The sequence below is a fragment of the Podarcis muralis genome, chromosome 12 (assembly GCF_964188315.1).
Source record: "Podarcis muralis chromosome 12, rPodMur119.hap1.1, whole genome shotgun sequence".
NCBI classification, from domain to species: domain Eukaryota; kingdom Metazoa; phylum Chordata; class Lepidosauria; order Squamata; family Lacertidae; genus Podarcis; species Podarcis muralis.
In genome coordinates this window covers 57,178,142-57,201,732 of record NC_135666.1, presented here as the reverse complement: position 1 = coordinate 57,201,732, position 23,591 = coordinate 57,178,142, and the positions used below count along the sequence as shown (strand labels likewise).

The following is a 23,591-nucleotide window of genomic DNA, read 5'->3' as shown; positions in this document are numbered from 1 at the left end:
CCTCTGGACTTGCAACCGCAACAGACTCTGTTAAAGGTGTTAGGAGGGACATTGAGGAAATATTCAGCGGCTCCTGTTCATCCTCACAATCAGCTTCCAAGGTCATACTCATCTCTTTTTTAAGTTTCTCTATGTCAGGCCCATCCTCTTGAAGAACTTCATCAAAGATGTCACTTATCACCTGTGAACTATTCATTTCGTCATTCGCTTCAGTCTCGGGCTCTTTGTCTGGAAAGTAAAACAAAGTCTTAACTTTATTTATTTTTAAAGGTAAACAAAAGCCTCCACATATTGACAAGGGACAGGAGGGACCAGAAGACTGTTGTTACTATTATTATTATATATATATATATATATATTATTATTATATATATGATAGTTACTGTCCTCACAAAAGTGACTCAAAGCGACTTACATTCAAACCAATGGAAACAAACACAGGCAACAAAGTCTAAAAACCGATCTAGGTCTTAGTGGCCTCATGCCCATAAAAAAGGCCACAAATATCTGAAACCCTTCAACTTAAGGGCCAAAAGCCTGGGGGTAAAGAGGAAAGGTTCAGCCAGGTTCCTACAAATAAATGTGGCACCAGGCATGCCTCCCATGGGGAGAGCACTGCATGAGCAAGATGGCGAGGCACCATTGTTCTTGTATCACCATCCTCCAGACCAAAGAAGGGCCTCAGATGACAACTGCAGGGTCCAGGTCAGTTCATGTGGGCAGAGACAGTCCTTGGGGAATACCTAGGCTACACAAGCCTTTACAGGTCAAGCGGGCATTTTGAATTGAGCCTCAAATAGCAACCAGTGCAGTTGTTCCAGAATTGGCATTATATATTCAGACCATCCTGCACAGTTCAACAATTTGACTGTCAAATTCTGCACCAGCGGAACTTTCCAAAGCATCTTTAGAGATTGTCCCACATGTAACATATTGCAGTAATCAAATCTAGAGCTTGCCAGAGTATACACAACAGAAGTTAGGCTGTACCCGTCCAAATAAAAGGCACAGCTGGTCCTCTAACTCTAAGCTGATGGACAGTACTCCATGCCATCGAGGACACTTGACCCTCAAGCAATAGTAATAGCTAAAGATGGAATATAACTCCATCCAGACCAGGCCAAATCCCATCTGTTTGTTCAAGAGAACAACCCATTAACTGTGTCTCTGTCTTGTCTGGATTAAGTTTTAGTTTATTGGCTTTCATCCAGTTCATTACTGAGGCAAGAGGTTAAGCTAGCCCATACATTGTCACACCTGCAAATGTAAAGGAGCAGAGCTGTGTGTCATCAGCATATTGTTGATAATGCACTCCAAAATTATGGAGGACCCCTATTGACACTGAATGCCGACAGCCTTTTCTCCCTAACTTTCCTTCTTTGGAAAGATAATGTTAGTGCCTTTCTTCACACAAATACTAAAAACAGGTCCAGTGACTCAAGTTTTGTTTTTATTTGCCCTCCGCCATGAAGGGTATGATATAAACTTATAGAATTGTAGAGATAGTAGGGACCCCAAGGGTCATCTAGTCCAACCCTCTGAAATGCAGGAATCGCAACTCAAGAATTCAGAACAGATGATCATCCATCCTCTGCCTAAAAACCTCCAAGGAAGGTCCACCACCTCTCCTGGGAGTCTGTTCCACTGTCAAACAGTGCTTACTGTCAGAAGTTTATTGCTGATGTTTAGTCAGAATCTCCTTTCTTATAACTTGAATCCACTGGTTTGAGACTACCCTTCAGGGAAGGAGCAAACAAGCTTGCTCTATCTTGCATAAGACAGCCCTTAAATCTCAGTCTCTTTTCCAGGCTACACATATCCAACTCCCTCAACTGTTCCTCATAAGGTTTGGTTTCCAGACCCTTGATCATCCTTGTCCCCCTTCTCTGCACACCTTCCAGCTCAAACTCATTCTTAAATTGCAGTACCCAGAACAGGATACAGAACTCCAGGTGTGGTCTGACCAAGGCAGTTTTCCAGATATGCATTGTCACTAGGTAATATTTTCCAATCACTATCAAGGAACCTAGCTGCCACCAGTCGTTTAGGGCTAAGACAGACAACCTTTGAAGCACAAAGCCTAGATTAACTAGACCAATTTAGTACAAAGAATTAGGAAATACAAACCTTTCTGTTCCTCAGGAAGTTGCTCAAGGTTTGAGTTGGAAAGTGTTTTTACAGGAGTCTGTGGTGAAACGATTTTCAACGGACTGAGCTCTTCTGTCTTTTCATGTTCTGAAGCGCCTGTAAATTTCAAGGAATAAGTTACTGAAGTAGAGCAAGCAGTTATTAAATAAAGTTCATAACTAATCTATGTTAGGCCATTTTACCATGGACTTGTACTAGGCTAGACTTTGAGACACGCAGCGTCTACTTGCTGATGAGAAATCTCGCTCCTCAGGCAGCAATATGTAGTAGTCCTATTAATCTGACATTTCTATCTCAAGTTCTAAGTGGCACGCCTTACGATTCTTAGTAATTTGTATAAATATTGGAGATAATAGACAATATAGTGAACACACACACGCCCTTCCCAACTTGCCCATATGTCATTTTCATACTGAATTTGGAAAGTTCCAAGTCCCAGGGATGGAAATCACAATTATCCAATCACCCAGGCCAGGCATTATTTTCTACCAAGGGAGAGGATGGATGGGGGCAAATGTATGTCTCACATGGCATTTACAGAAGTAGTGGAAAAGTTGCAGCTGTCCAGGTAATGCTGAACAATGACTCCTGTAATCTGACAGAGGCAAATGGAGTCCAACAGCATATAGAGTGCCATACGCTCCCCACCCGCCGTAAGGGAAGCTATTGGCACTTTGAAACATAAATTAGGCTTCTATCAAACAATTTACTAGTCATGTTTTAGACTTATTCTTTCACGTTTAGATAATTTTACCATGGAGCAGTTTTATCATAGAGCATTCTTACCAGAAGTTATGCCTTCTACGGCTATCTCTACAGCCTTTTCTTCGGCTACCTGTGAGCTGTCATCAGAATTGGGAAGGTGCTTTGAGTTAACCTGAACCAAACTCTCCTAGAAAAGTAAGATAATTCAGGCCTTTAAGTCAAGTCATCAGGGTATATTAGACTGGTGTCCAATTAGTTTAGTTGTATTCAATATTACCCGTTATTATGTTCAATATTTGGGGGAATTTTTACTGTATTTTTTTGATCTTTGGATGAATAGTGATTTAGAAAGAAATTTAATAATAAATAACCTAAAGCAGTCTTACAGATTCCCTTACAACAAGTTCCAATATGTTACCGATTTTGTTTCTAGGTGTTTTTTCTTGGAGTTCTCTTTTCTTTCAGCGCTCCACAAGTTGCCCCTGTCAAAGCGGCCTCTGATGCATGCAAGTTCTTTTTCACGTTCCTAAAAACATTCAAGACAAAAGTGGATGCAGTCTCAGCTTATGCACTCCATCTCCAACAGATGTCTAATATTCAAGTCTAATCATTCCATGTTCTTACAGACAAGTAGAAACTCATACCTGTTTGAGCTGCTGTGCTAAACTAGCAGTAGAGGATACTTCATTCTGTCTGAAGAGTCTTTCTTGGATTGTCTTTGTATTTGGAGTGATAATGGGAGTCCTGTGTCCTCCAGTGATAACAGGACTTTGTGTACTACGCTCCTGGCAATGCTCTCCAAAACGTTCCAGAAAAGGCTTAATCCCTGATCCTCCTAGAAGAACAATGGATTTTGTTTCATTAATGAGTTAGGTTCTTCATTATTTAGAAGTAACACTGAAGTGCAGCATTATTCTTTTCTTCTTCATACACATAGTTATACAACTATACTAGATTCCATATCTGAACATGTTCTGATGAGAATTGGGGCAATTAAGAAGTACTTCCCAAAAGACTATAATTATACACATAAGCATCATTCTGCAGCAGTATCCAACTAAGTTGCACTCATAACCCCATTGAAATTAATGGTCTGAAGTTAATCATGTCCATTATTTTTAATGGGTGCACTCTGAGTGGGACTAGGGTTATCTACAGCCCTTTCTATCCATCCCAAAAACTTTTAATATAAAAGACCCTAATTTTGCAACTGAGGTAAGGTACACAAATTCTCAATCTAGGTCTCTGAAATCCCTAACAGATGAGCTTTCCAAAGCGTTAACAGAAGTGCTTTCAAGCTGTCACCCATGGTTCAACAAGAGTTAGTTTCATCCAATTTAGTTCAGAAGGTCAGACATCCATAACCAAGTGAGAAAGCAGATTTATTGTAGGAAATACTAAGCTGCTTAACATTTTTAAAACTTTTATCATTTGGAAATGCACAAAATTTTCTTAAAAGCTGCAGCCCAATATCAAATACCACCATGCAGAATCTAGACACTCTTTTATCTTGGAAGAAACCTAATTGCACAGGCTGATGTAACTGTGTGAAACTAGTTTTGAATAATGCTCAGATAATTATTCTTCGTCTCCAAAAAAAAATAAATGGAACCTTTTAAATAAGTCTTAATTCTTATGACAAAGAGGTCTTCCAGCACAGTAAAATAAAAGAATTTAAGCGATCCCGAATCAAAAGGCATTACCCCATAGTATGTTCAAATTAACACACCAGGAATTGCTTCTAAATAAACATGAACTAGATCAGAATAGGTGGAGATAGAGAAATTAAGGGGTCTGACACAGTAGCATGGAGGCTACATGGTACCAATACATTTGAGTAGATTTCAACAAGTCATCTCTTAAGTTGCCATCAATTCATGTGTAGAACTACACGAAACTTTACTCACTACCAATTAACATATATGCAGATGGAGGATCTGTTTATTTAAAGCTCATTTTTGCAGTTCTTTAATACAACTTATAAATTGTGAAATTACAAAAAAAATATATATTTTTTTCTCATGACTTAGCTAAAACTTTGCACACAGTATATTCCAGGTATGCTTAAACCGTTCAAATTTCACTCTGACATGGCCATATCACTTACGTCAGCTAATTGCAGAAATCATTTTCTATACAAAATTCTGGTTAAAATCTCTACAGCATATGCTGCTTTAAATAATGGTGCAACCCTTCACCTGGTGTGGCTGGTTTATCCTTAGAATCAAATTGTACATGTGTTCCCTTGAGTCGCTCCTCTTTGGCAGAAAGTGGCTGAGATAATGCAGATTTCAATGGTGGTTTAAGGTTGGCCTTTTCCTGCAGCAGTCGTTTTGGTACCTCAGTCTCCTTAGAATGGTTGCTAGTTGTTCCTGAAGATTTTGCTATGGAATTATTAGTTCCCTGAAAGGGGATTAGAGAGAACAGTTAGTTGTCACTCTCAGCTCAGAAAGACAGCAAAGATTATTATCCACCTAATTTTTTAATGTTGCCAATGGATTTCCCAGATGCAGCACTAGCAATTGTGGTTTTGCTGCTCTAAATTATTCTACTAGGATAGCTAAACAAATGCTTCCATCTCCTCCACTGCTGTTTTCACTAACACAGCTAAAACAGCCATTTGCAACAGGATCAGAACTTTACATCGTCTCTGTAATATCTTTATGTGCATCCCTTAATACTTGCCATTTACAAGAGGATCTCAGTAAGTAACTACCTGGTGAAGTATGCTTAGATATGATTTTATAATTGACACTAGACTTTTCAGCCTCGTTTATCTTTTAAACATGTTACAATTGTTCACCAATTCCCCAAAGCCTGACTCAGATTAGGATTTTGCTACATTCTGATGTCTGTTAAGGATTGCACTCTACAAACTCGTATTTCCTTTCCTGAAACTGCCACTTCTATAGCACCATCTTAAATGTGCTAACTGCTAAAGTAAACTGTTTTCAATGGGGCCAATTCTCTAGGAAGGGTTGCAAGGCTACATCTTCATATTGTCAGCCTCTCCACTGTATGATAGAAATAAACATCAGATTAAATATGATCACTTACCAATATCTCAGAGTTTGCCGACTTATTCACAGATGGCTCAACAGCCCTTTGCAAACAGGATGCAGCATCCTGCTTCACACTGTCGCTATTGATTCTAGCAGATGCTCCACTAGTAGTGGACAATTTGGATAAACAAGTCGTACCAGGCTGTTCTTGTGTATTGTTTTGCCTTGCAGATGGATGACTTAGGTCATTTTCCCAGGAGCCAATTGTAGCAGCAAGGTTAGCTAAACGGCCTCTTCGACCTATTGGGGTATCAGTTGTAAGGGGAGGTTGTTTGGGTGGGGAAATGACGCATTTGTTTGATTCAATAGGAGAAATACAAGAACTTTCAGACACATCTGAAAATTAAGAATACAGAGAAGCAGAGTTATGAAACTATATGACACACGACTATTAAAGCAATTCTTACTAAAAAAAAAATACCAAATGAGATAAAAAATGTTCTGAAGCAAGCCAGATTGCCCAACTACTACTAAACATTTCTATAGCCATCACCTGTGGAATATTACAAGAACCCACAGGGGAGAAAGGCTACTTTGTTCTTCTTGCCCTCCCAACAAGTGAGACAAAGATGTTGGGAACCATGAGAGAACTCACACTTCATATTTGACCTATGTACCAGAGGATCCCATGAAACTGAATACAATAGACATAGCGCAGGTTTGTGTAACAACCAAGGATTAACCTGTGCTAAAAGTATGGGATAAACTTTCACAGTTGTCTGCATCAAGTAAGAATCGCCTTGAGGCGATCAGACAATTTTTTTATGAGTTGGAAATGACAGCTCCTTTTCCTTTCAAGTCACTGATTCATGGTACATATGTGACTAGTATAGCTACTTATGGGCAGGCAAGCCAAACTAGCTTGAGCCAGAAAACAACTTCTTACCCCACCCAAGGAAAACATTTTACACATATGAAATTTAGATGTATGGATGCCTGCAATTAGGTATCTCTTTTTAAACACCACAATGGCATGAAGACATACTGAACTTTCCCTTGCTTATGTCTTGTGCATGATATGCATAGCTTAAAAAATCTCTGCAAATACAGACATACCATTGTCCCAGCAGCGTCGTTGTTCAGCCAACTTTTGCATGCGTGTTTTAACTGAAGCAACAGGAGTTTGCTCAGATTTCACATCCTGCTCTTCAGTCTCAATGGATGGGGCAATAATCTGAGAGGTAGGAGCCATTTCAGAAGCAGCATGGTCCATTGAAGAAGAGTTAATTGGATACCTATTCTCTGAATTAGAAAGTGGAACATCCACATTGTCCGAACAACGTCTTTTGGATGGTGATGGCTTTGTACTCTCCTTTGTTCCAGCTGTTTTGGGGGAGAAAGGGAATCAGCTGGGTTGGCTTTTAGGCTAAAGCTACAATGGCAGTAAATACAACAGTCAGTTAAGAAGAAATTTAAAATTATCAGACAAGAACAAAAGTTTACCCTCCTTTTATTCCCCTCAGACAATTTCCAGTTATTACTGTCTCCTCCTCCTTTATCTTGCTTTAAAAATGATTTAATGAGTCAAACTGTCTGCTTAGAAATTCTAAATACTGAGTACTGTAGTACAGTGGTGCCTCGCAAGACGAAATTAATTCATTCCGCGAGTTTTTTCATCTTGCGATTTTTTCGTCTTGCGAAGCACGGTTTCGGAAAAGTTTTGGAAAAGCTTCAAAAATCACCAAAGTCTTCAAAAACCTCAAAAAAGGCTACCACACCGCGTGCTATGAGTTGCTCCTCGAAGTCAAGTCGCAACTGTATTAACGGTGTTAAGAAAAAGGAAACAAACTTGCAAGACGTTTCCGTCTTGCGAAGCAAGCCCATAGGGAAAATAGTCTTGCGAAGCAACTCAAAAAACCAAAAACCCCTTTGTCTTGCGAGTTTTCCATCTTACGAGGCATTCGTCTTGCGAGGTACCACTGTATATAAATACTATGATACAAATGAATAAACATGTGACAGTTTTGTTTATAAAATGCCTGATATAGTTCAGCATTAATTTACATGGTATTTGTTACACTTTAGTTCCAGAATGCAGCTCCATAATTAACCAAATGAGCTTTGATATTACTTCATAATGTTTATTATTACTAGATATCAATATCATTTAGCTACTAAATGAGAAGCAAGACAACTGAGCAAGTAACTTTACAAGTTTGCCCACACAAAACCCTGTACACCTGAGTATAATCACACACAATCTCATGCAAGTGAAAAATACCTTCTTCGCTAGGCTGAAGCGGTTGGTTACCAGCTTCTGACAAAGGTTCTCTGCTCCTTTTCGTTTGTGTTGTAGGCCGCACTCCTGCTGTGGGCCGCCCAGCCATCTTCTTCTGCAAATTTTCCCTCCTCGCACGGGTTCGCTCTAGAAGTTTCTAAATATTACACAAAGATTATTATGGGTAAGTTGATAATGGGACTGCACTGCTTTCAGGTTGTTAATACAATCAGTTCCTTGATGAAAGTGGGATGTCAACAAGTAGCATGTTAATTTCTGCAGCTTCCTACAAACAAAAGCTTTTTTTCCCCCTTGGTCCAAGGAGGAGATAGGCAGTTTCAGTGCATAAACCAACTGGAATGTCTTAGTTGTGTTTTGAGTGACACCGTTGCAGGTGGCTCTTATTCACACAAAAAAACCTGAGTGGACGAAGGCAAATCCCATGCTCTTAAACCCAGCTCATTATTTTATGCTGTATATCATTTCAGAATATTATTGTTTTTAATGAGTGTGTCCTGCACGTTATCCAAAATTTGGTAGAAGATTGGGTCAGAAAGAATTAAATACAGAACAAGTACAACCAGCAGGGGGAAGTATTTGCAAAATGAAGGAATTTTCCAGTTCAGGAAAGCAAGACAAGCTTGTAGGCAAAGGTTTTTCTCAAATTACTAGGAATGTAAAATAGTGGCTCTAACTGTTTAATGCTGGTCTACTTGCATGTTGAAGACTATCCAGATGTGAGATTAAATAGCAAATATGTTGCAATGCAATAGCTAAACAATAGCAATTTAAAGCTGGGAAGCCTGCCAGTCACATTCCATTTGGATCCATCAGCCTATTACTTCCAATTATTTTAGTCATTACACATCAAACGTCATTTATTAGGAATTTTCAACTCTATAAAACTGGCCCGGAACTGCAGAGCTGAAGCAAAGGGACACTCTGGCCTCTGCCGCCAACTACGGGACTAGTGTCCCAGGAAGAACATCACAGCAAGGAGAAAACCAACCTGGCCCACCCACCAACCAATTAAGAAGCATCTGCTTTCCTGCAAGAAAAGACACTTAGTTCCAAGTGCCAGTTCCCCTGGGACTGCAGAGCTGGAGGGAAGCATGATCTGGACCTATCCATCAGCTAAGGGCAGTATGCATTTTTGGGGAGGGGGAGGTTTGTATTAATGTAAGCTGTTGCTTGTAAGCTGTCTTGAAGATGATTTGATTGAAAGATGTGGTATAAATCTTTAGAACAAAAATGCAACTTTCTAGACCTTAAGCAACCTTAGCCTCAGGACAGTTGTCAATACAATTCAATTATCAATCAGAATCACTTGAAACCTACATAAATAAAAGTAGCACTCGAAAATGCTCATTTCTTTATTTACTCAGAAGTCCCAGAAGCTAGATGCAGTTATTGAAAGAGCCCCCATTTTCCTATTTTGGGTATACTGGGTGCAGTAATATGTGCCCCTGGCTGACTAATGATCATAACAAAACACAGGTCTCTGTGGCTTGTGGAGCCCAAACTGCTGGGAGCTGAATATCTAAAATCAGCAGGCTAGAACCCTAGAAGCAGTGTCATTATTTGGTCTAAATGACTAGACACTTCATGTAGAAGTAGGCCAACACGTTGAGCGCAGAACCACTGGCAGAGGAACGGGGGGGGGGGGAGCACCACCATTGGGGAGGGGGGTACCATCACGGCCACGCCCCCGCCGGCAGCATGCAACGCCCCCATCTGCTCTCCTTCCCTGGTGTCAGAGCATGTAGCTTCACCACTGCGTAGAACTGAAGACAGAATATGATGCAGAAATGCTCCCTTTTTGCTTCCCTTCCATTCAAAGTTTGTCCATGGTGATACGTGTAAGGGCACAACTTTCTCCGTCTCTTTTCTACCACCAGACCTCCACCCCTGAACACACTCATCCTGCTGCTGAATTGGGACACAGGGCAGAAGAGAAGCGGCATATAGGATATATCTTTGCACGCACCCATACCGATTCTCAGCTAATCTGGAGAACTGTAGAGATATACAAGAACATAGGAGCCTGCTGGATCAGGCCAATGTCCCATCTTGTCCAGCATCCTGTTCTCACAGTGCGAGACGCCTGTGTGAACCTTGCAAGCAGGATTCAAATAAAAGAACACTCTCCCCTCCTGTAGTTTCCAGCAACTGGTATTCCGAAGCATTACTGCCTCCAGCTGTAGAGAATAGCCATCATGGGAACTATCCACAAATGTGCATTATTAACAAACTCTAAATGAGACCTATAAACAAGTGGAATGCATCAACGGTACTATATCTTCAAGCATGAACTCAAGTCATAGTGTGCAGACTGCTTTACAATCCTTACCAAATCCCTATGAAAAAAGGCCATTATTGCCATATTACAAGGAGGAACAAATATTATGAGTTAGTGGGCATCTGGAACAGAGCTTGAAAAAATTCAAGGTCAAAAGCTTTCATTTGAAAACTGCTGACACTGCAATATCAAGAGTTAAATACAATATGCAAACCAAGCGATGAGAATTCAGGTCCAAGTAGATAGAAGCAATACTGGACTTCAGTGTAGATTATGATGATGCCCAAGACAAAGGAAGCAAGAAGAATATGAAACCCAACTATTAATTCAAAAATTAAAAATGCACTTTTCTATCTTCTAATGCAGTATTCCCATCTCCATAAGCCAGTTCTTGAATTTGACTTTAATAGTTTCCTGCTAATTAAAAACACTATTTAGTTATTATTCCAAAATGTGTACAAGAAAGTAGAGCTTACAAATGTGTAAAGTATTCTGCTTTACTTCTCTACATTAATACAAAAGTGTAAAGAAAGACTGCATGCAGAAATCAAGATACTACTTTTTCCATGTGTTGGGAGTTGTTTTCCTTCACATCAGAGAACCCCACGGGGAAAAGCATAAGGTTTCCTTGAGGCAATAAGTTTTAATAAAAGCTTGCCTGTCAAAGCAACCTGCCTTTTCCATTGTATTGGAAGGAGGACTTTTGGCAGAAGACTGGCATGGTTATTAAAAATAAGATGAAGTTGTAAAAGTAGTGAAATTTCCTTTTCAAGTTCCAGGTGCTTTAAAGATTAGCACAGCATCCAATACTGCAAACAATTTTAAATCAACAATTCAAATCAGGTTTGATTGCTCTGAACTCAAAAAGAAGTACAACTGCATCTCTAAGAAGGGTGTGGATCAGCTGGAAGATTTCCAACACATAGCACACTGAAGTTGTTTAATAGAACTTGAAAAGGGGATCTCTTCAGAACTAGTCTCATCAAGTCATTCACTTCCAATTATGGAGAAAAACCGAACGTTTGAATGCAGCATCAGAAGCAAGAAGATAACCGTCGATTCTGACACACCCCTCATTGTGTAAGCTGAAAGACCGCTTAAATATAATTTAAATTCAGTTAGCACCGAGCTGCTGAGGGCACCTTGAGAGTGCTCCACATATTTACTCAGAGTTAAGTTGTGCTGTGTTCTGTTAGCCTTACTTTCAGAAGGACTACAGCTTTGAAGTAGTAAAGAACACAAGGAATTTGTGAAAGTTTCAAATTTCTTAAGTGGTTTTCTTACAATACAGACTTTATTTCAGAGGTTTTGACATTTTAGAGATCTGTCAATCCTATGCACTTTCTTGAAGTAAATCCCACAAAGCTGCACGGGACTTATTTTAGAGTAAACACAGTATTGCACTGTAAAGCTGTTTCAAATTAAAGACAACATAATGCATCAGTACCTTCCTTTCTGTTTAAGAGCCTGTAGACAGAGACAGTCTTACCTTTATTTATTCAGCACTTAGTATACTTTGGGCACTTTTAAGTGGTAAAGAGTAATTTTCATGCTCTGTATGCAGACACTAATATCATTTCATTCCACATTTGAATGTGACACGTGTAAAGGTCAACAGGTGTTTTTTTTACAGAAATGTATTTTTACATGACACCTAGTAGAAGATTACCGTTTTTAAAAAATAAGCATTAAAAATAGGCTGTGCTTGATTACATAGTTCCAGAATCTCATCGACTTCCCAAATGTTTAAGTTACTTTTAGAAGCATTTAAGTGAACTCTTGGAATAATTCAGGAAAAAGTGAGAGCGACATCGTTTGCTTCTGTATTCCTGCAATCATTCTGAGGAGCGCAAAAGAACAGCTCTTTGGAAATGCCACACCCATTAAGTCTCATTTCCCTCCTCTGAGTCACGGCAAGAGAAAAGAGGCAGTTTGGAAAGAAAGAAAGTGAGAAATCAACGTGCTTGGAGTTAGTTATTTGAATTATGTTGCTTTGCCCTTTTCCTTTGCTGGCTATTGTATTAGGACCCGGAGCAAGGAATACGGCCAGGGATTCAAACAAACCAACCAAGAGCTCCAGGTCCCCAGGAGTAACCAGATCCTCAAACCCTCTAAGCCAGATCACTGACTAAGCGCCACTTTCTGCGGGGTCGACTTTCAGCTTTACAACTGGGATTCGTTTCAGAAGCATTACTTTGTCTTTAACCGAGGGGGACATATATCGTGTCCCAAAAGCCCCCCGCGCCCCAGGCCAGGCAGAGAACGGCAAAAGGCACACAGACTTGGCATTAAAACCAATAAAACTTTCCGGGGGCGGAGAGGTCTAACTAAGGGGCGGAGAGAGGAACCCAAACTGAGCTCAAGGGGGCTTGCAAGCCCAGAAAGGCAGCCTCGTTGGGGACCAACTAGGTTTACTCAGAGGTGCTGCCACGACTCCAATGCTATTACTCTCGAGTAGGGACGCATCGCAGCAAATGGGCCGCCAGGGCGAAGTCCACTTTCCAACATTCATTATTATTTACTACATTTGTTACTCGCTGTATATATTATATGTTATTATATTATACTTTCTATACTTCAGGATCAAATCCGCTTTCCAACATTTAATTTGGTTTATTAAATCTGTTAATCACCTGATTATGATGGACTGGCTTTCTATTCCGCCCTCCATCCGAGGGCAACCCGAAGCGACTTGAAAGCAACCCCCCCCCCCAAAAAAAAGACCCCCCCACCTGGGCCCAATTAAAGCCAAGCGGGAGGGAGAGGAATGCCTTGCCCGCCTCCTGCCCTCTTCTCCCAGGGAGTTAAAAGACCCCTCGGCAAAGCTGAGGCGCCCAGAGAGAGGGGACGAGGCGCCCCGCTCCCTTACCTCCCTCCGCGGGCGCCGCTCACCTCAGTGAAGGGGTCCATCTCCGCCACCGAACTCCCTCGCCGCGTCTGGCTCCCGAAACAGCCTCTCCCTTTTGAGCCTCCGCGGCGGCAAACCGCCGCCCAATTTTGAATTTCAGCGCCTGCCACAGCCGGGGCGCGCACCGCGCATGCGCCGGCTCCGCCCGGACCGAAATACGCCTAAGGTTAAAACTCTCAAGAGACTGTAGGCGGAGGGGAGGGGCACTTCCCCGAGAACGCATGCGCATTTCCGCCTCCCCGCTATTCCGAATAAAACAGCGCGCTCCGCCTGAAGGGAGCGGGTGGGTGGGTGAAGAGGATGACGGACGGGAGCGTTAGCCATTCAGGCGAGGCTGTTTTTACGAACTTCGTTGCAGGCCTGGCGGCGTTGGACTCCAACTCCCATCAGCCCCAGTGAGCGTGGCCAATGGTCAGGCGTGATGGGAGCCGTAGTTCAAAAGGCCTTGCAAGCTCTATCCGTCTCTTCGCAAGTCTAGGTTTAGAAACTGACATTTAAGGTTGTTGTTTTTCTAACGAAGCGCGTTTCCTTCCAGGAGGGAGAGGCACAGTCCAAGCCTAAACCTGTTTGTTGTTGTTGTTGTTTAGTCGTTTAGTCATGTCCGACTCTTCGTGACCCCCTGGACCAGAGCACGCCAGGCACCTCTGTCCTCCACTACCTCCCGCAGTTTGGCCAAACTCATGCTGGTAACCTCGAAAACACTATCCCACCATCTCGTCCTCTGTCGTCCCTTTCTCCTTGTGCCCTCAATCTTTCCCAACATCAGGGTCTTTTCCAGGGAGTCTTCTCTTCTCATGAGGTGGCCAAAGTATTGGAGCCTCAGCTTCACGATCTGTCCTTCCAGTGAGCACTCAGGGCTGATTTCCTTAAGAATGGATGCGTTTGATCTTCTTGCCGTCCATGGGACTCTCAAGAGTCTCCTCCAGCACCATAATTCAAAAGCATCAATTCTTCGGCGATCAGCCTTCTTTACGGTCCAGCTCTCACTTCCATACATCACTACTGGGAAAACCATGGCTTTAACTATACGGACCTTTGTTGGCAAGGTGACGTCTCTACTTCTCAAGATGCTGTCTAGGCCTGTCATTGCCCTTCTCCCAAGAAGCAGGCGTCTTTTAATTTCGTGGCTGCTGTCACCATCTGCAGTGATCATGGAGCCCAAGAACATAAAATCTCTCACTGCCTCCATTTCTTCCCCTTCTATTTGCTAGGAGGTGATGGGCCCAGTGGCCATGATCTTCGTTTTTTTGATGTTGAGCTTCAGGCCATATTTTGCGCTCTCCTTTTTCACCCTCATTAAAAGGTTCTTTAATTCCTCCTCACTTTCTGCCATCAAGGTTGTGTCATCTGCATATCTGAGGTTGTTGATATTTCTTCCAGCGATCTTAATTCCGGCTTGGGATTCATCCAGTCCTGCCTTTTGCATCTTGAATTCTGCATATAAGTTAAATAAGCAGGGAGACAATATACAGCCTTGCCGTACTCCTTTCCCTATTTTGAACCAGTCAGTTGTTCCATATCCAGTTCTAACTGTAGCTTCTTGTCCCACATAGAGATTTCTCAGGAGACAGATGAGGAGTCTCCTTCTTTGGAGGTCTTTAAGCAGAGGCTTGACAACCATATGTCAGGAGTGCTCTGATGGTGTTTCCTGCTTGGCAGGGGGTTGGACTCGATGGCCCTTGTGGTCTATTCCAACTCTGTGATTATATTATATATATATGATCAGGCACTCCCATTTCTTTAAGAACTTACCATAGTTTGCTGTGGTCGACACAGTCAAAGGCTTTTGCATAGTCAATGAAGCAGAAGTAGATGTCCTTCTGGAACTCTCTAGCTTTCTCCATAATCCAGCGCATGTTTGCAATTTGGTCTCTGGTTCCTCTGCCTCTTCTAAATCCAGCTTGCACTTCTGGGAGTTCTCGATCCACATACTGCTTGAGCCTTCCTTGTAGAATTTTAAGCATAACCTTGCTAGCGTGTGAAATAAGTGCAATTGTGCAGTAGTTGGAGCATTCTTTGGCACTTCCCTTCTTTGGGATTGGGATGTAGACTGATCTTCTCCAATCCTCTGGCCACTGCTGAGTTTTCCAAATTTGCTGGCATATTGAGTGTAGCACCTTAACAGCATCATCTTTTAAAATTTTAAATAATTCAGCTGGAATATCATCACTTCCACTGGCCTTGTTATTAGCGATGCTTTCTAAGGCCCATTTGACTTCACTTTCCAGGATGTCTGGCTCAAGGTCAGCAACCACACTACCTGGGGTATATGAGACATCAATTTCTTTCTGGTATAGTTCCTCTGTGTATTCTTGCCACCTCTTCTTGATGTCTTCTGCTTCTGTTAGGTGCTTTCCACTTTTGTCTTTTATTATGGAAATCTTTGTACAAAATGTTCCTTTCATATCTCCAATTTTCTTGAACAGATCTCTGGTTTTTCCCATTCTATTGTTTTCCTCTATTTCTTTGCATTGCTCGTTTAAGAAGGCCTTCTTGTCTCTCCTTGCTATTCTTTGGAAATCTGCATTCAATTTCCTGTATCTTTCACTATCTCCCTCGCATTTTGCTTGCCTTCTCTCCCCCGCTATTTGTAAGGCCTCGTTGGACAGCCACTTTGCTTTCTTGCATTTCCTTTTCATTGGGATGGTTTTAGTTGCTGCCTCTTGTATAATGTTACGAGCCTCCATCCATAGTTCTTCAGGCACTCTGTCCACCAAATCTAAATCCTTAAACCTGTTCCTCACTTCCACTGTGTATTCATAAGGGATTTGACTTAGATTGTATCTTACCGGCCCAGTGGTTTTTCCTACTTTCTTCAGTTTAAGCTTGAATTTTGCTATAAGAAGCTGATGATCTGAGCCACAGTCAGCTCCAGGTCTTGTTTTTGCTGACTGTATAGAGCTTCTCCATCTTTGGCTGCAGAGAATATAATCAATCTGATTTCGATGCTGCCCATCTGGTGATGTCCATGTGTAGAGTCGTCTCTTGTGTTGTTGGAAAAGAGTGTTTGTGATGACCAGCTTGTTCTCTTGACAGAACTCTATTAGCCTTTGCCCTGCTTCGTTTTGAACTCCAAGGCCAAACTTGCCAGTTGTTCCTTTTATCTCTTGACTCCCTACTTTAGCATTCCAATCCCCTATTATGAGCAGAACATCCTTCTTTGGTGTCACTTCTATAAGGTCTTGTAAGTCTTCATAGAATTGGTCAATTTCAGTTTCTTCAGCACCAGTAGTTGGTGCATAAACTTGGATTACTGTGATGTTAAAAGGTCTGCCTTGGATTCGTATCGAGATCATTCTATCATTTTTGAGATTGCATCCCAATACAGCTTTCACCACTCTTTTGTTGACTATGAGGGCCACTCCATTTCTTTTACGGGTTTCTTGTCCACAGTAGTAGATATGATAGTCATCCGAACTGAATTCGCCCATTCCCGTCCATTTTAGTTCACTGATGCCCAAGATGTCAATATTTATTCTTGCCATCTCATTTTTGACCACATCCAACTTACCCAGGTTCATGGTTCTTACATTCCAGGTTCCTATGCAATATTTTTCTTTACAGCATTGGACTTTCCTTTCGCTTCCAGGCATATCCGCAACTGAGCGTCCTTTCGGCTTTGGCCCAGCCGCTTCATCAGCTCTGGATCTACTTGTACTTGTCCTCCGCTCTTCCCCAGTAGCATGTTGGACACCTTCCGACCTGAGGGGCTCATCTTCCAGCGTCATAACTTTTATATGCCTGTTGTCTTTGTCCATGGAGTTTTCTTGGCAGGGATACTGGAGTGGCTTGCCAGTTCCTGCTCCAGGTGGATCACGTTTGGTCAAAACTCTCCACTATGACCTGTCCATCTTGGGTGGCCCTGCACAGCATAGCTCATAGCTTCTCTGAGTTATTCAAGCCCCTTCGCCACGGCAAGGCAGTGATCCATGAAGGAGATCCCAACCTGTTTACTTGGGACTAAATCCCGCATTAATTAAATTTGTATACCGCCCTGCGCCTGCAGGCCTCAGGAGGGTTCACAACATAAAATCATATGCCACACTAATGTCTCACAACAAATGAAACTGATCTGTAGAAAACACAACTTGAAAAAAGAGACAGGGTACGTGTTTTTGTAAACTAATAAATCTTTAATAAAAAAATTTTGGGGGAAAAACCCACCACATAAAATCACAATATAAAAACACAAAATACGTCATCAAAATAAAAAGAACCCCATAATTCCCCCTGACACATTTTAAAAGAGCATTGCATGTCAATCAGTGAAAGGCCTGTTTAAAAGAGGGCTGTTTTTGCCTGTTGGGAACTCTAGCTCTGTGAGAGGAAATCGTCGTCACCTAACGCCTCTCAGCACCCTTAACAAACTGCAGTTCCCGGGATCCTTTGGGTGCAAATGGGGCGGGTGATGCTTGAGGAAACCACAGTCCAAATTAGGTGTTTAAATTGTTGAAAAATTAATAAATATTATTTTAAAAAAAACAAATTATGGCCTTCAAGACAGATTGTAACTGCAGAAACCTCCATGGTTTCTCTGACAGTGCAACCCTGTTCTTGAAGCCATTAGAGAAATCTGAATATAGGACAAAGAAAGAAAAAGAAAAAAGGAGAGAAAAATGCCATGTTCAATCAACCTTATGAAAATACATTAAACAGTTGCTTATCATCACAGATTCCTAAGGTAAGCGGTAAAGATTCCTGCCTCCCATCTCTTGCATTATTTTTTAAAAATGAACAATGTCCATCATTTTCTGTTTTTTCTTCAGGTACAAAAATATCTATAACACAAGCACAAGAAAAGGAATGTATTCTGCTAGGAATAGCTAGCTGCGCGACCAGGTATTATGTTCAATGTTACTCAGCTGTTTCCCTTGGAAATAATGTTTTGCCCAAAACCCGACATCGACGTCAAACACCAGCAAATTGCCCCCTGCAACGTTTGGCCGTAGAAACCCTGACTTTCACAGTAGGCGATAAAATGAGCCCTCGGTGCCCTAACTCGTCCTTTTAAAGAGGTCTGAACGAGGCTTACTTCTGCTGGACTCCATAGCCATTTTACAAAGATCCATAGCCATTTTACAAAGATCTCTGTACAGTCGTACCTTGGAAGTCAAACAGAATCCGTTCCAGAAGTCCTTTCGACTTTCAAAATGTTCAAAAACCAAATTGTAGCTTCCGATTGGCTGCAGGAAGCTGCTGTAGCCAATCGGAAGCTGCAAAAGCCCTGTCAGACATTCGGCTTCCAAAATAACGTTCGAAAACTGGAACAGTCACTTCCGGGTTTCGATCGTCCAGGAGCCAAAACATTCGAGAACTAGGCTGTTTGAAAACCAAGGTACAGTTGTATTGACTCTCTATTGATTTACCATTCATTAGATAAAAGGCTAGTGCTGCGGGAGACAAAAAAACTACTTGCTGAGGTATAAAATTTTGCTTTCCATTCTTTGTCATTCATCAAAATAAATTTTGCTGACTTTACTTGGCATGCATTCATGGTTCAACCAGAAACAATATAGTGCCATTTCTAAAACAGCATTGCACATCTGTTTTCCTCCCCTTTAATCAAATTATGATGATTTATGTATCTAAATTTGCATTCATAGAGCTTTGCCAGTGTAGGTCACACAGATTAATCATGGGAATGTGCCTTTCAGTTCTATAACGGTCTACTCTCACAATCAGTTCAGTGTCTGAATGGCTCCACTTGACCTTGGCTCTCCAATGCAGTGGAGTCATTCAGGGATATGAAGCTGCCAAAAAGCATTCTTTATATAATCTTGGGGATGGTGGAGGTGGGAGGCATCAATGCAATCACTTGATCAGGAGTGCATACATTTTGGAAGAGGTCATGTTTCATGTTGTGCATATTAACATGTTCCACAAGGAAGAAACATAAGAAGAGCAGCTATGTGCAAACAATGCAGACAATTGTTTCTGTGAAGCGACAGGAGCAAGGTCCCCCCTCTTCCCGCTACTGGGGCATCTCCCTGCAAATAAAATAACAGAACAAGAGCCGGGGGAGAGCAGTGTGCACTTGATTGTCTGCTTCATGACGGACATTTCCTCACATCCCATTCAAGTCAGAGTAGTGGGGGGAAATCAGCAAGGCTGGATTTCAAGCTGTCAGTTTCGTGCGCACACTCACACAAGCATATAGAAAGTGGGAAAGAGTTTTTTTTTTAAGTGTTCTTGAACGCAGCACTTTTTGGAGAGGGATAAACCTATTTATTATTTATTTAGAATGCCTGTGTGCTATCTTATAACCCTAAGAGGTTCTCAAAATGTCTTGAAAAAGATTCCAAATAGACATGGTCTATTAATTCTTTGGAGACACGGGTGGCGCTGTGGGTTAAACCACAGAGCCTAGGATTTGCCGATCAGAAGGTCGGCGGTTTGAATCCCTGCTACGGGGCGAGCTCCCGTTGCTCGGTCCCTGCTCCTGCCAACCTAGCAGTTCGAAAGCACGTCAAAGTGCAAGTAGATAAATAGGGACCGCTCTGGTGGGAAGGTAAACGGCGTTTCCGTGTGCTGCTCTGGTTCGCCAGAAGCGGCTTAGTCATGCTGTAGGCTGAGCCTAGTCCATGCCAGGGAATCGTTAGCCCGCGTCCCCAGATCCAGAGAGAGAGCAAAAGAAAGCACCAGGAAAGATTCTTCTTTGGAGGAAAGCAGTTTATTCTCTGTGCACAGAGACAGCCAGCAGAATAACTTCTGGAAGACTGGCTGCCCAGAAATACGCCTCTGCAGACTTTCTTATACCTTGAGAAAGCTCCCTCCCTCCTCCCCCAATCGCCCTCCAGAAACTTCCCCAATCAGCTGGAAAGTTTTCAACTTATTTCTTTATATGGCATGTCTATATTGCTAGCCCTCTAAGCAGCCCCCTCGCTGGCTAAGCGTCCTGCATCCCCTCCTCCCGTCTCCTTCATATGTGTCTTTCTTATCTTGCATTCCTAAAATAGGAAAGCGAGGGGCCTCTTTTGCAGGTCTGGTTATCTTTTGCTAGCTGCTAGCTGACCTTGCATTCCTAAAATAGGAAAGCGAGGGGCCTCTTTTGCAGAAATCAAATTAGCCCAGAAATTTACTTAGATCCAAGGTACAGAGAATATAGAAAATCCTTCTTAGGTACAAGGTATAGAGAGCATATAGAAAGCAACCCTTCCCTCTCCCTTCAATGCTGGCCACATGACCCGGAAGCTGTACACCGGCTCCCTCAGCCAGTAAAACGAGATGAGCACCGCAACCCCAGAGTCGGCCGCGGCTGGACCTAATGGTCAGGGGTCCCTTTACCTTTACTATTAATTCTTTACACACACTTTTTAATGGGCTGTGTGAACACTGATATGTGAACATGAGCCATTTGCTCCCACTAAAAAACAGGTGTGTTATTATTGTAATGCTTAAATAAAGTTCCATAAACTATCAAAGGCATGGGAAAGTGTTGATCATTGCGGGAGTGCCTCCGCAGATGGAAAGACAATCGCCTCAATGTATATATGCAGTATGCACATGTCTCTTTTGGAAGTGATGGTCATACTTAGTTTGCAGAGTTCTGCTTGAAGCTCTAAGAAGCTTGCAAAGGCATTCTGATCGAAGAGACTATCAGGACAGAAATAATTAATGTCTTTACAATGGGCAAGGATAGCTCTACAATGTTGCTTTCAAGTCTGAGAAAAGCTATCAGCTGCACCTAGTCTAGGTTTACATAAAAGCCTTGTGACGTGGCTCTATTCTCCCAGCAACCAGGGTGAGTAAAATGCAAGTCATGATATATTATAAGTCGCATGACACAGTCTCTCTGGCATTTAGAGAATCCTCGCTTTCAGAGTGTATCCAGCTTTCAAAGAGGAAGGTCTGAAAATTTGTGAGTGTATGTATAAACTACCCTGCTATACAAAGGTAATGCAGTATTTCCATTCATACTTCTGCCCACCTTTGTTTCTTCCTCCATTCACCACTTGTGTGTGTGTCCTGGGAAATTACTCAAGAGTTAACGCTGCTCTAAAGTTGAAATATGTTCCTTTTTCCTGACCCATAACCTTACGAATGTACATTCTGAGCTGACTTTTTATTTGATGATATGTTAGTGGGTTCCTTTCTTTGCAAATGCACCAAAAAAGTGTACAAATTTTGCAGAGTGTAACACAATAATAAAAAATATGAAATAGCTACGTCATAATGTGATTCTTTATTATACTCAAAACCATTAATGCAATAATGACATGTTTACACCAGAAGGCATTGAAACAATATCCTTTTTCATATTTCAAAATAAGTAACTGTAGCTGAACTGAAGCCAAAATGATAAAGTTGAAAGGATGAACATTTTCTATTATTTGAATCAATTCAGATATCCTTTATGAACATGGAAGGTAAACTCCATCTTTGTTTCACCTGTCTCTGAATTTTTCCGTATTTGTACACATACACATAAAGAAATCCGTAGACAAGCACTGTAATTATATGCACTAATGATAACATAACATAACATAACAGTTGTATGAAAACTTAAGTTGGCATAGCTTTCCCATTAATATATGGTGGAGAAAACTATCCTTTTCAACTTTTGCACATTCTTCTTCTACAAAAAGTACTGAGCCCCTGTAAGAGAGCAGGGAAAGTGGCAATTATATCAGAAGTTTGTCTTGTGTGTCTCTGCAAAAGGCAGGGGAGAAAAGATATTGCAATCCTTCTCTTTACTTACATTCTTCAACAGCCTTTTTAAATACAATGGTTCACATCTGAAACTTTAAATATAGCCTGGGTTTTCGTTGGCCAGTTTTAGAATTCCCGAAGACGGGATAGAATTCAAAGACATGCTGGCTAATTTCTTCTGTGTTAGTTTGTTTCTCTTAGAATCTATTTGCCAAACACATTCCAGTGTTTTCAGTAGTGTTGGTTTAGTAAGGCCATTTGGCAGTTTAAAAAAAAAAGGAGAATTATTGTGACTCAAGTGATAGGATGTGGTAGGATGAAGTCACAACATGACATCATAGAAGCTTCAACGCAGTGTTCTAGAAAAGCAGGTAGAGAGAGTGTCAGTTAAGATACATGGTCAGAAACTAGCCAGCCGGTAACACTTTAGAAGACCTTCAAGTCAACCGGTAGAGAAATAATGAGGACTTTGAGCCTGTTCCCAAAAATGGCAATCCTAGGTCTGGTCTAATATTTCAGTAAATGCAAAATAAACACAAAGGAGGAACTCGGGAAGAAGAAAAAGAACTTGTATTCAAAATAATAGTTTTAAATACAAGGTTTGCTAATTTAACAGGTAAAAAAGCAGAGAGGAATAGAATGTATCTCTGCAATTCTGGACTTCATGTATTCCAGAAAATACTGCTCCTGCAAGAGTGTTATATTAATTTGGTGAACTAGCCTTATTGTGCTCCGGTAAGTAAAATTTCGTCCTAGGCATCTGTAGCAAATATTGTTCCTAGAGACAAAGACTCTGTTGTAAGATGGGGGTGAGGTTTTATCACTGCATTTCTATGTTTGTCTACCAAGAAGTAAGTTCCACTGAATTCGATGGGGCTTACTCTCTTAACAGATTGCTAAAGCAAAGGGAGGAGGACATACAATACCATCAAAAGAAAGGAAAATGAAAATTAGGAACAATAATTATTAGGAGGAATGGAAAGCTAGCTTTAGGCTCAGAAAATCAGGAATGCTATTTTATTTAGATTTTAACAGTAACTATTACAAGACTATTTAAAATGTACATTTGGGTAGAGAAAGGAGGCAGGTTTCCTCATATTTATCAGAATGAGATTTAGCACAAATGAACATTTCCTTATAAGGTTTGTAGCAGCAAAGCTAACTGCCGAATAGAGGTGATAAATTTTCAAACTATTTTAAGATCAAGACACCCTCCAGAAACTTACATGAGCCAAATAAACGCTACTGGATCTCACCCAGTAATAACAAGGGGTTGTGAGGGTAGACTACTGGGAGGCAGCTTCACAGTGAAATGAATTTTATATATTTATTTGATGGAACATTTGTTAACAAGTGGCTGAACTATTTTAACTACGTACAATGAGAGCAAATTTTGTGATACAGCTGGACACATCAATATACGTCTCCTACTTCTAAAAATGAAGGGGTCTGTTCCTTTCCTAGGCCATTAATTGCATCCATTGTAACAATCTGGCTCAGTTCTCAACATCTGAACAAAGCCACAGGTTGTATTGCTTCTTTTGTTCTTATGATTGCCTGAAGAGATAACAGAAATTCTTTTAGAAGTACATATGAAACCAG

The 23,591-nt window shown here is 41.3% G+C and overlaps 1 protein-coding gene across 2 annotated transcripts in view; it reads right to left on the bottom strand.

Moving 5' to 3' along the window:
• ANLN (anillin, actin binding protein) overlaps positions 1 to 13,469 on the bottom strand; it is a 31,847-nt gene extending 18,378 nt beyond the window's left edge. For both annotated transcript variants that reach the window (XM_028749935.2, XM_028749936.2), the window contains exons 1-10: positions 13,325 to 13,469; positions 8,137 to 8,290; positions 6,972 to 7,238; positions 5,911 to 6,251; positions 5,052 to 5,256; positions 3,498 to 3,688; positions 3,272 to 3,379; positions 2,935 to 3,040; positions 2,128 to 2,244; positions 2 to 228 (exon numbers count right to left, since the gene is read on the bottom strand). In XM_028749935.2, coding sequence (XP_028605768.2) covers positions 2 to 228; positions 2,128 to 2,244; positions 2,935 to 3,040; positions 3,272 to 3,379; positions 3,498 to 3,688; positions 5,052 to 5,256; positions 5,911 to 6,251; positions 6,972 to 7,238; positions 8,137 to 8,290; positions 13,325 to 13,342 — 1,734 coding nt within the window. In that variant the 5' untranslated portion in view covers positions 13,343 to 13,469. The remainder of the gene's footprint in view (position 1; positions 229 to 2,127; positions 2,245 to 2,934; positions 3,041 to 3,271; positions 3,380 to 3,497; positions 3,689 to 5,051; positions 5,257 to 5,910; positions 6,252 to 6,971; positions 7,239 to 8,136; positions 8,291 to 13,324) is intronic.
• Positions 13,470 to 23,591: the final 10,122 nt, after the last annotated feature.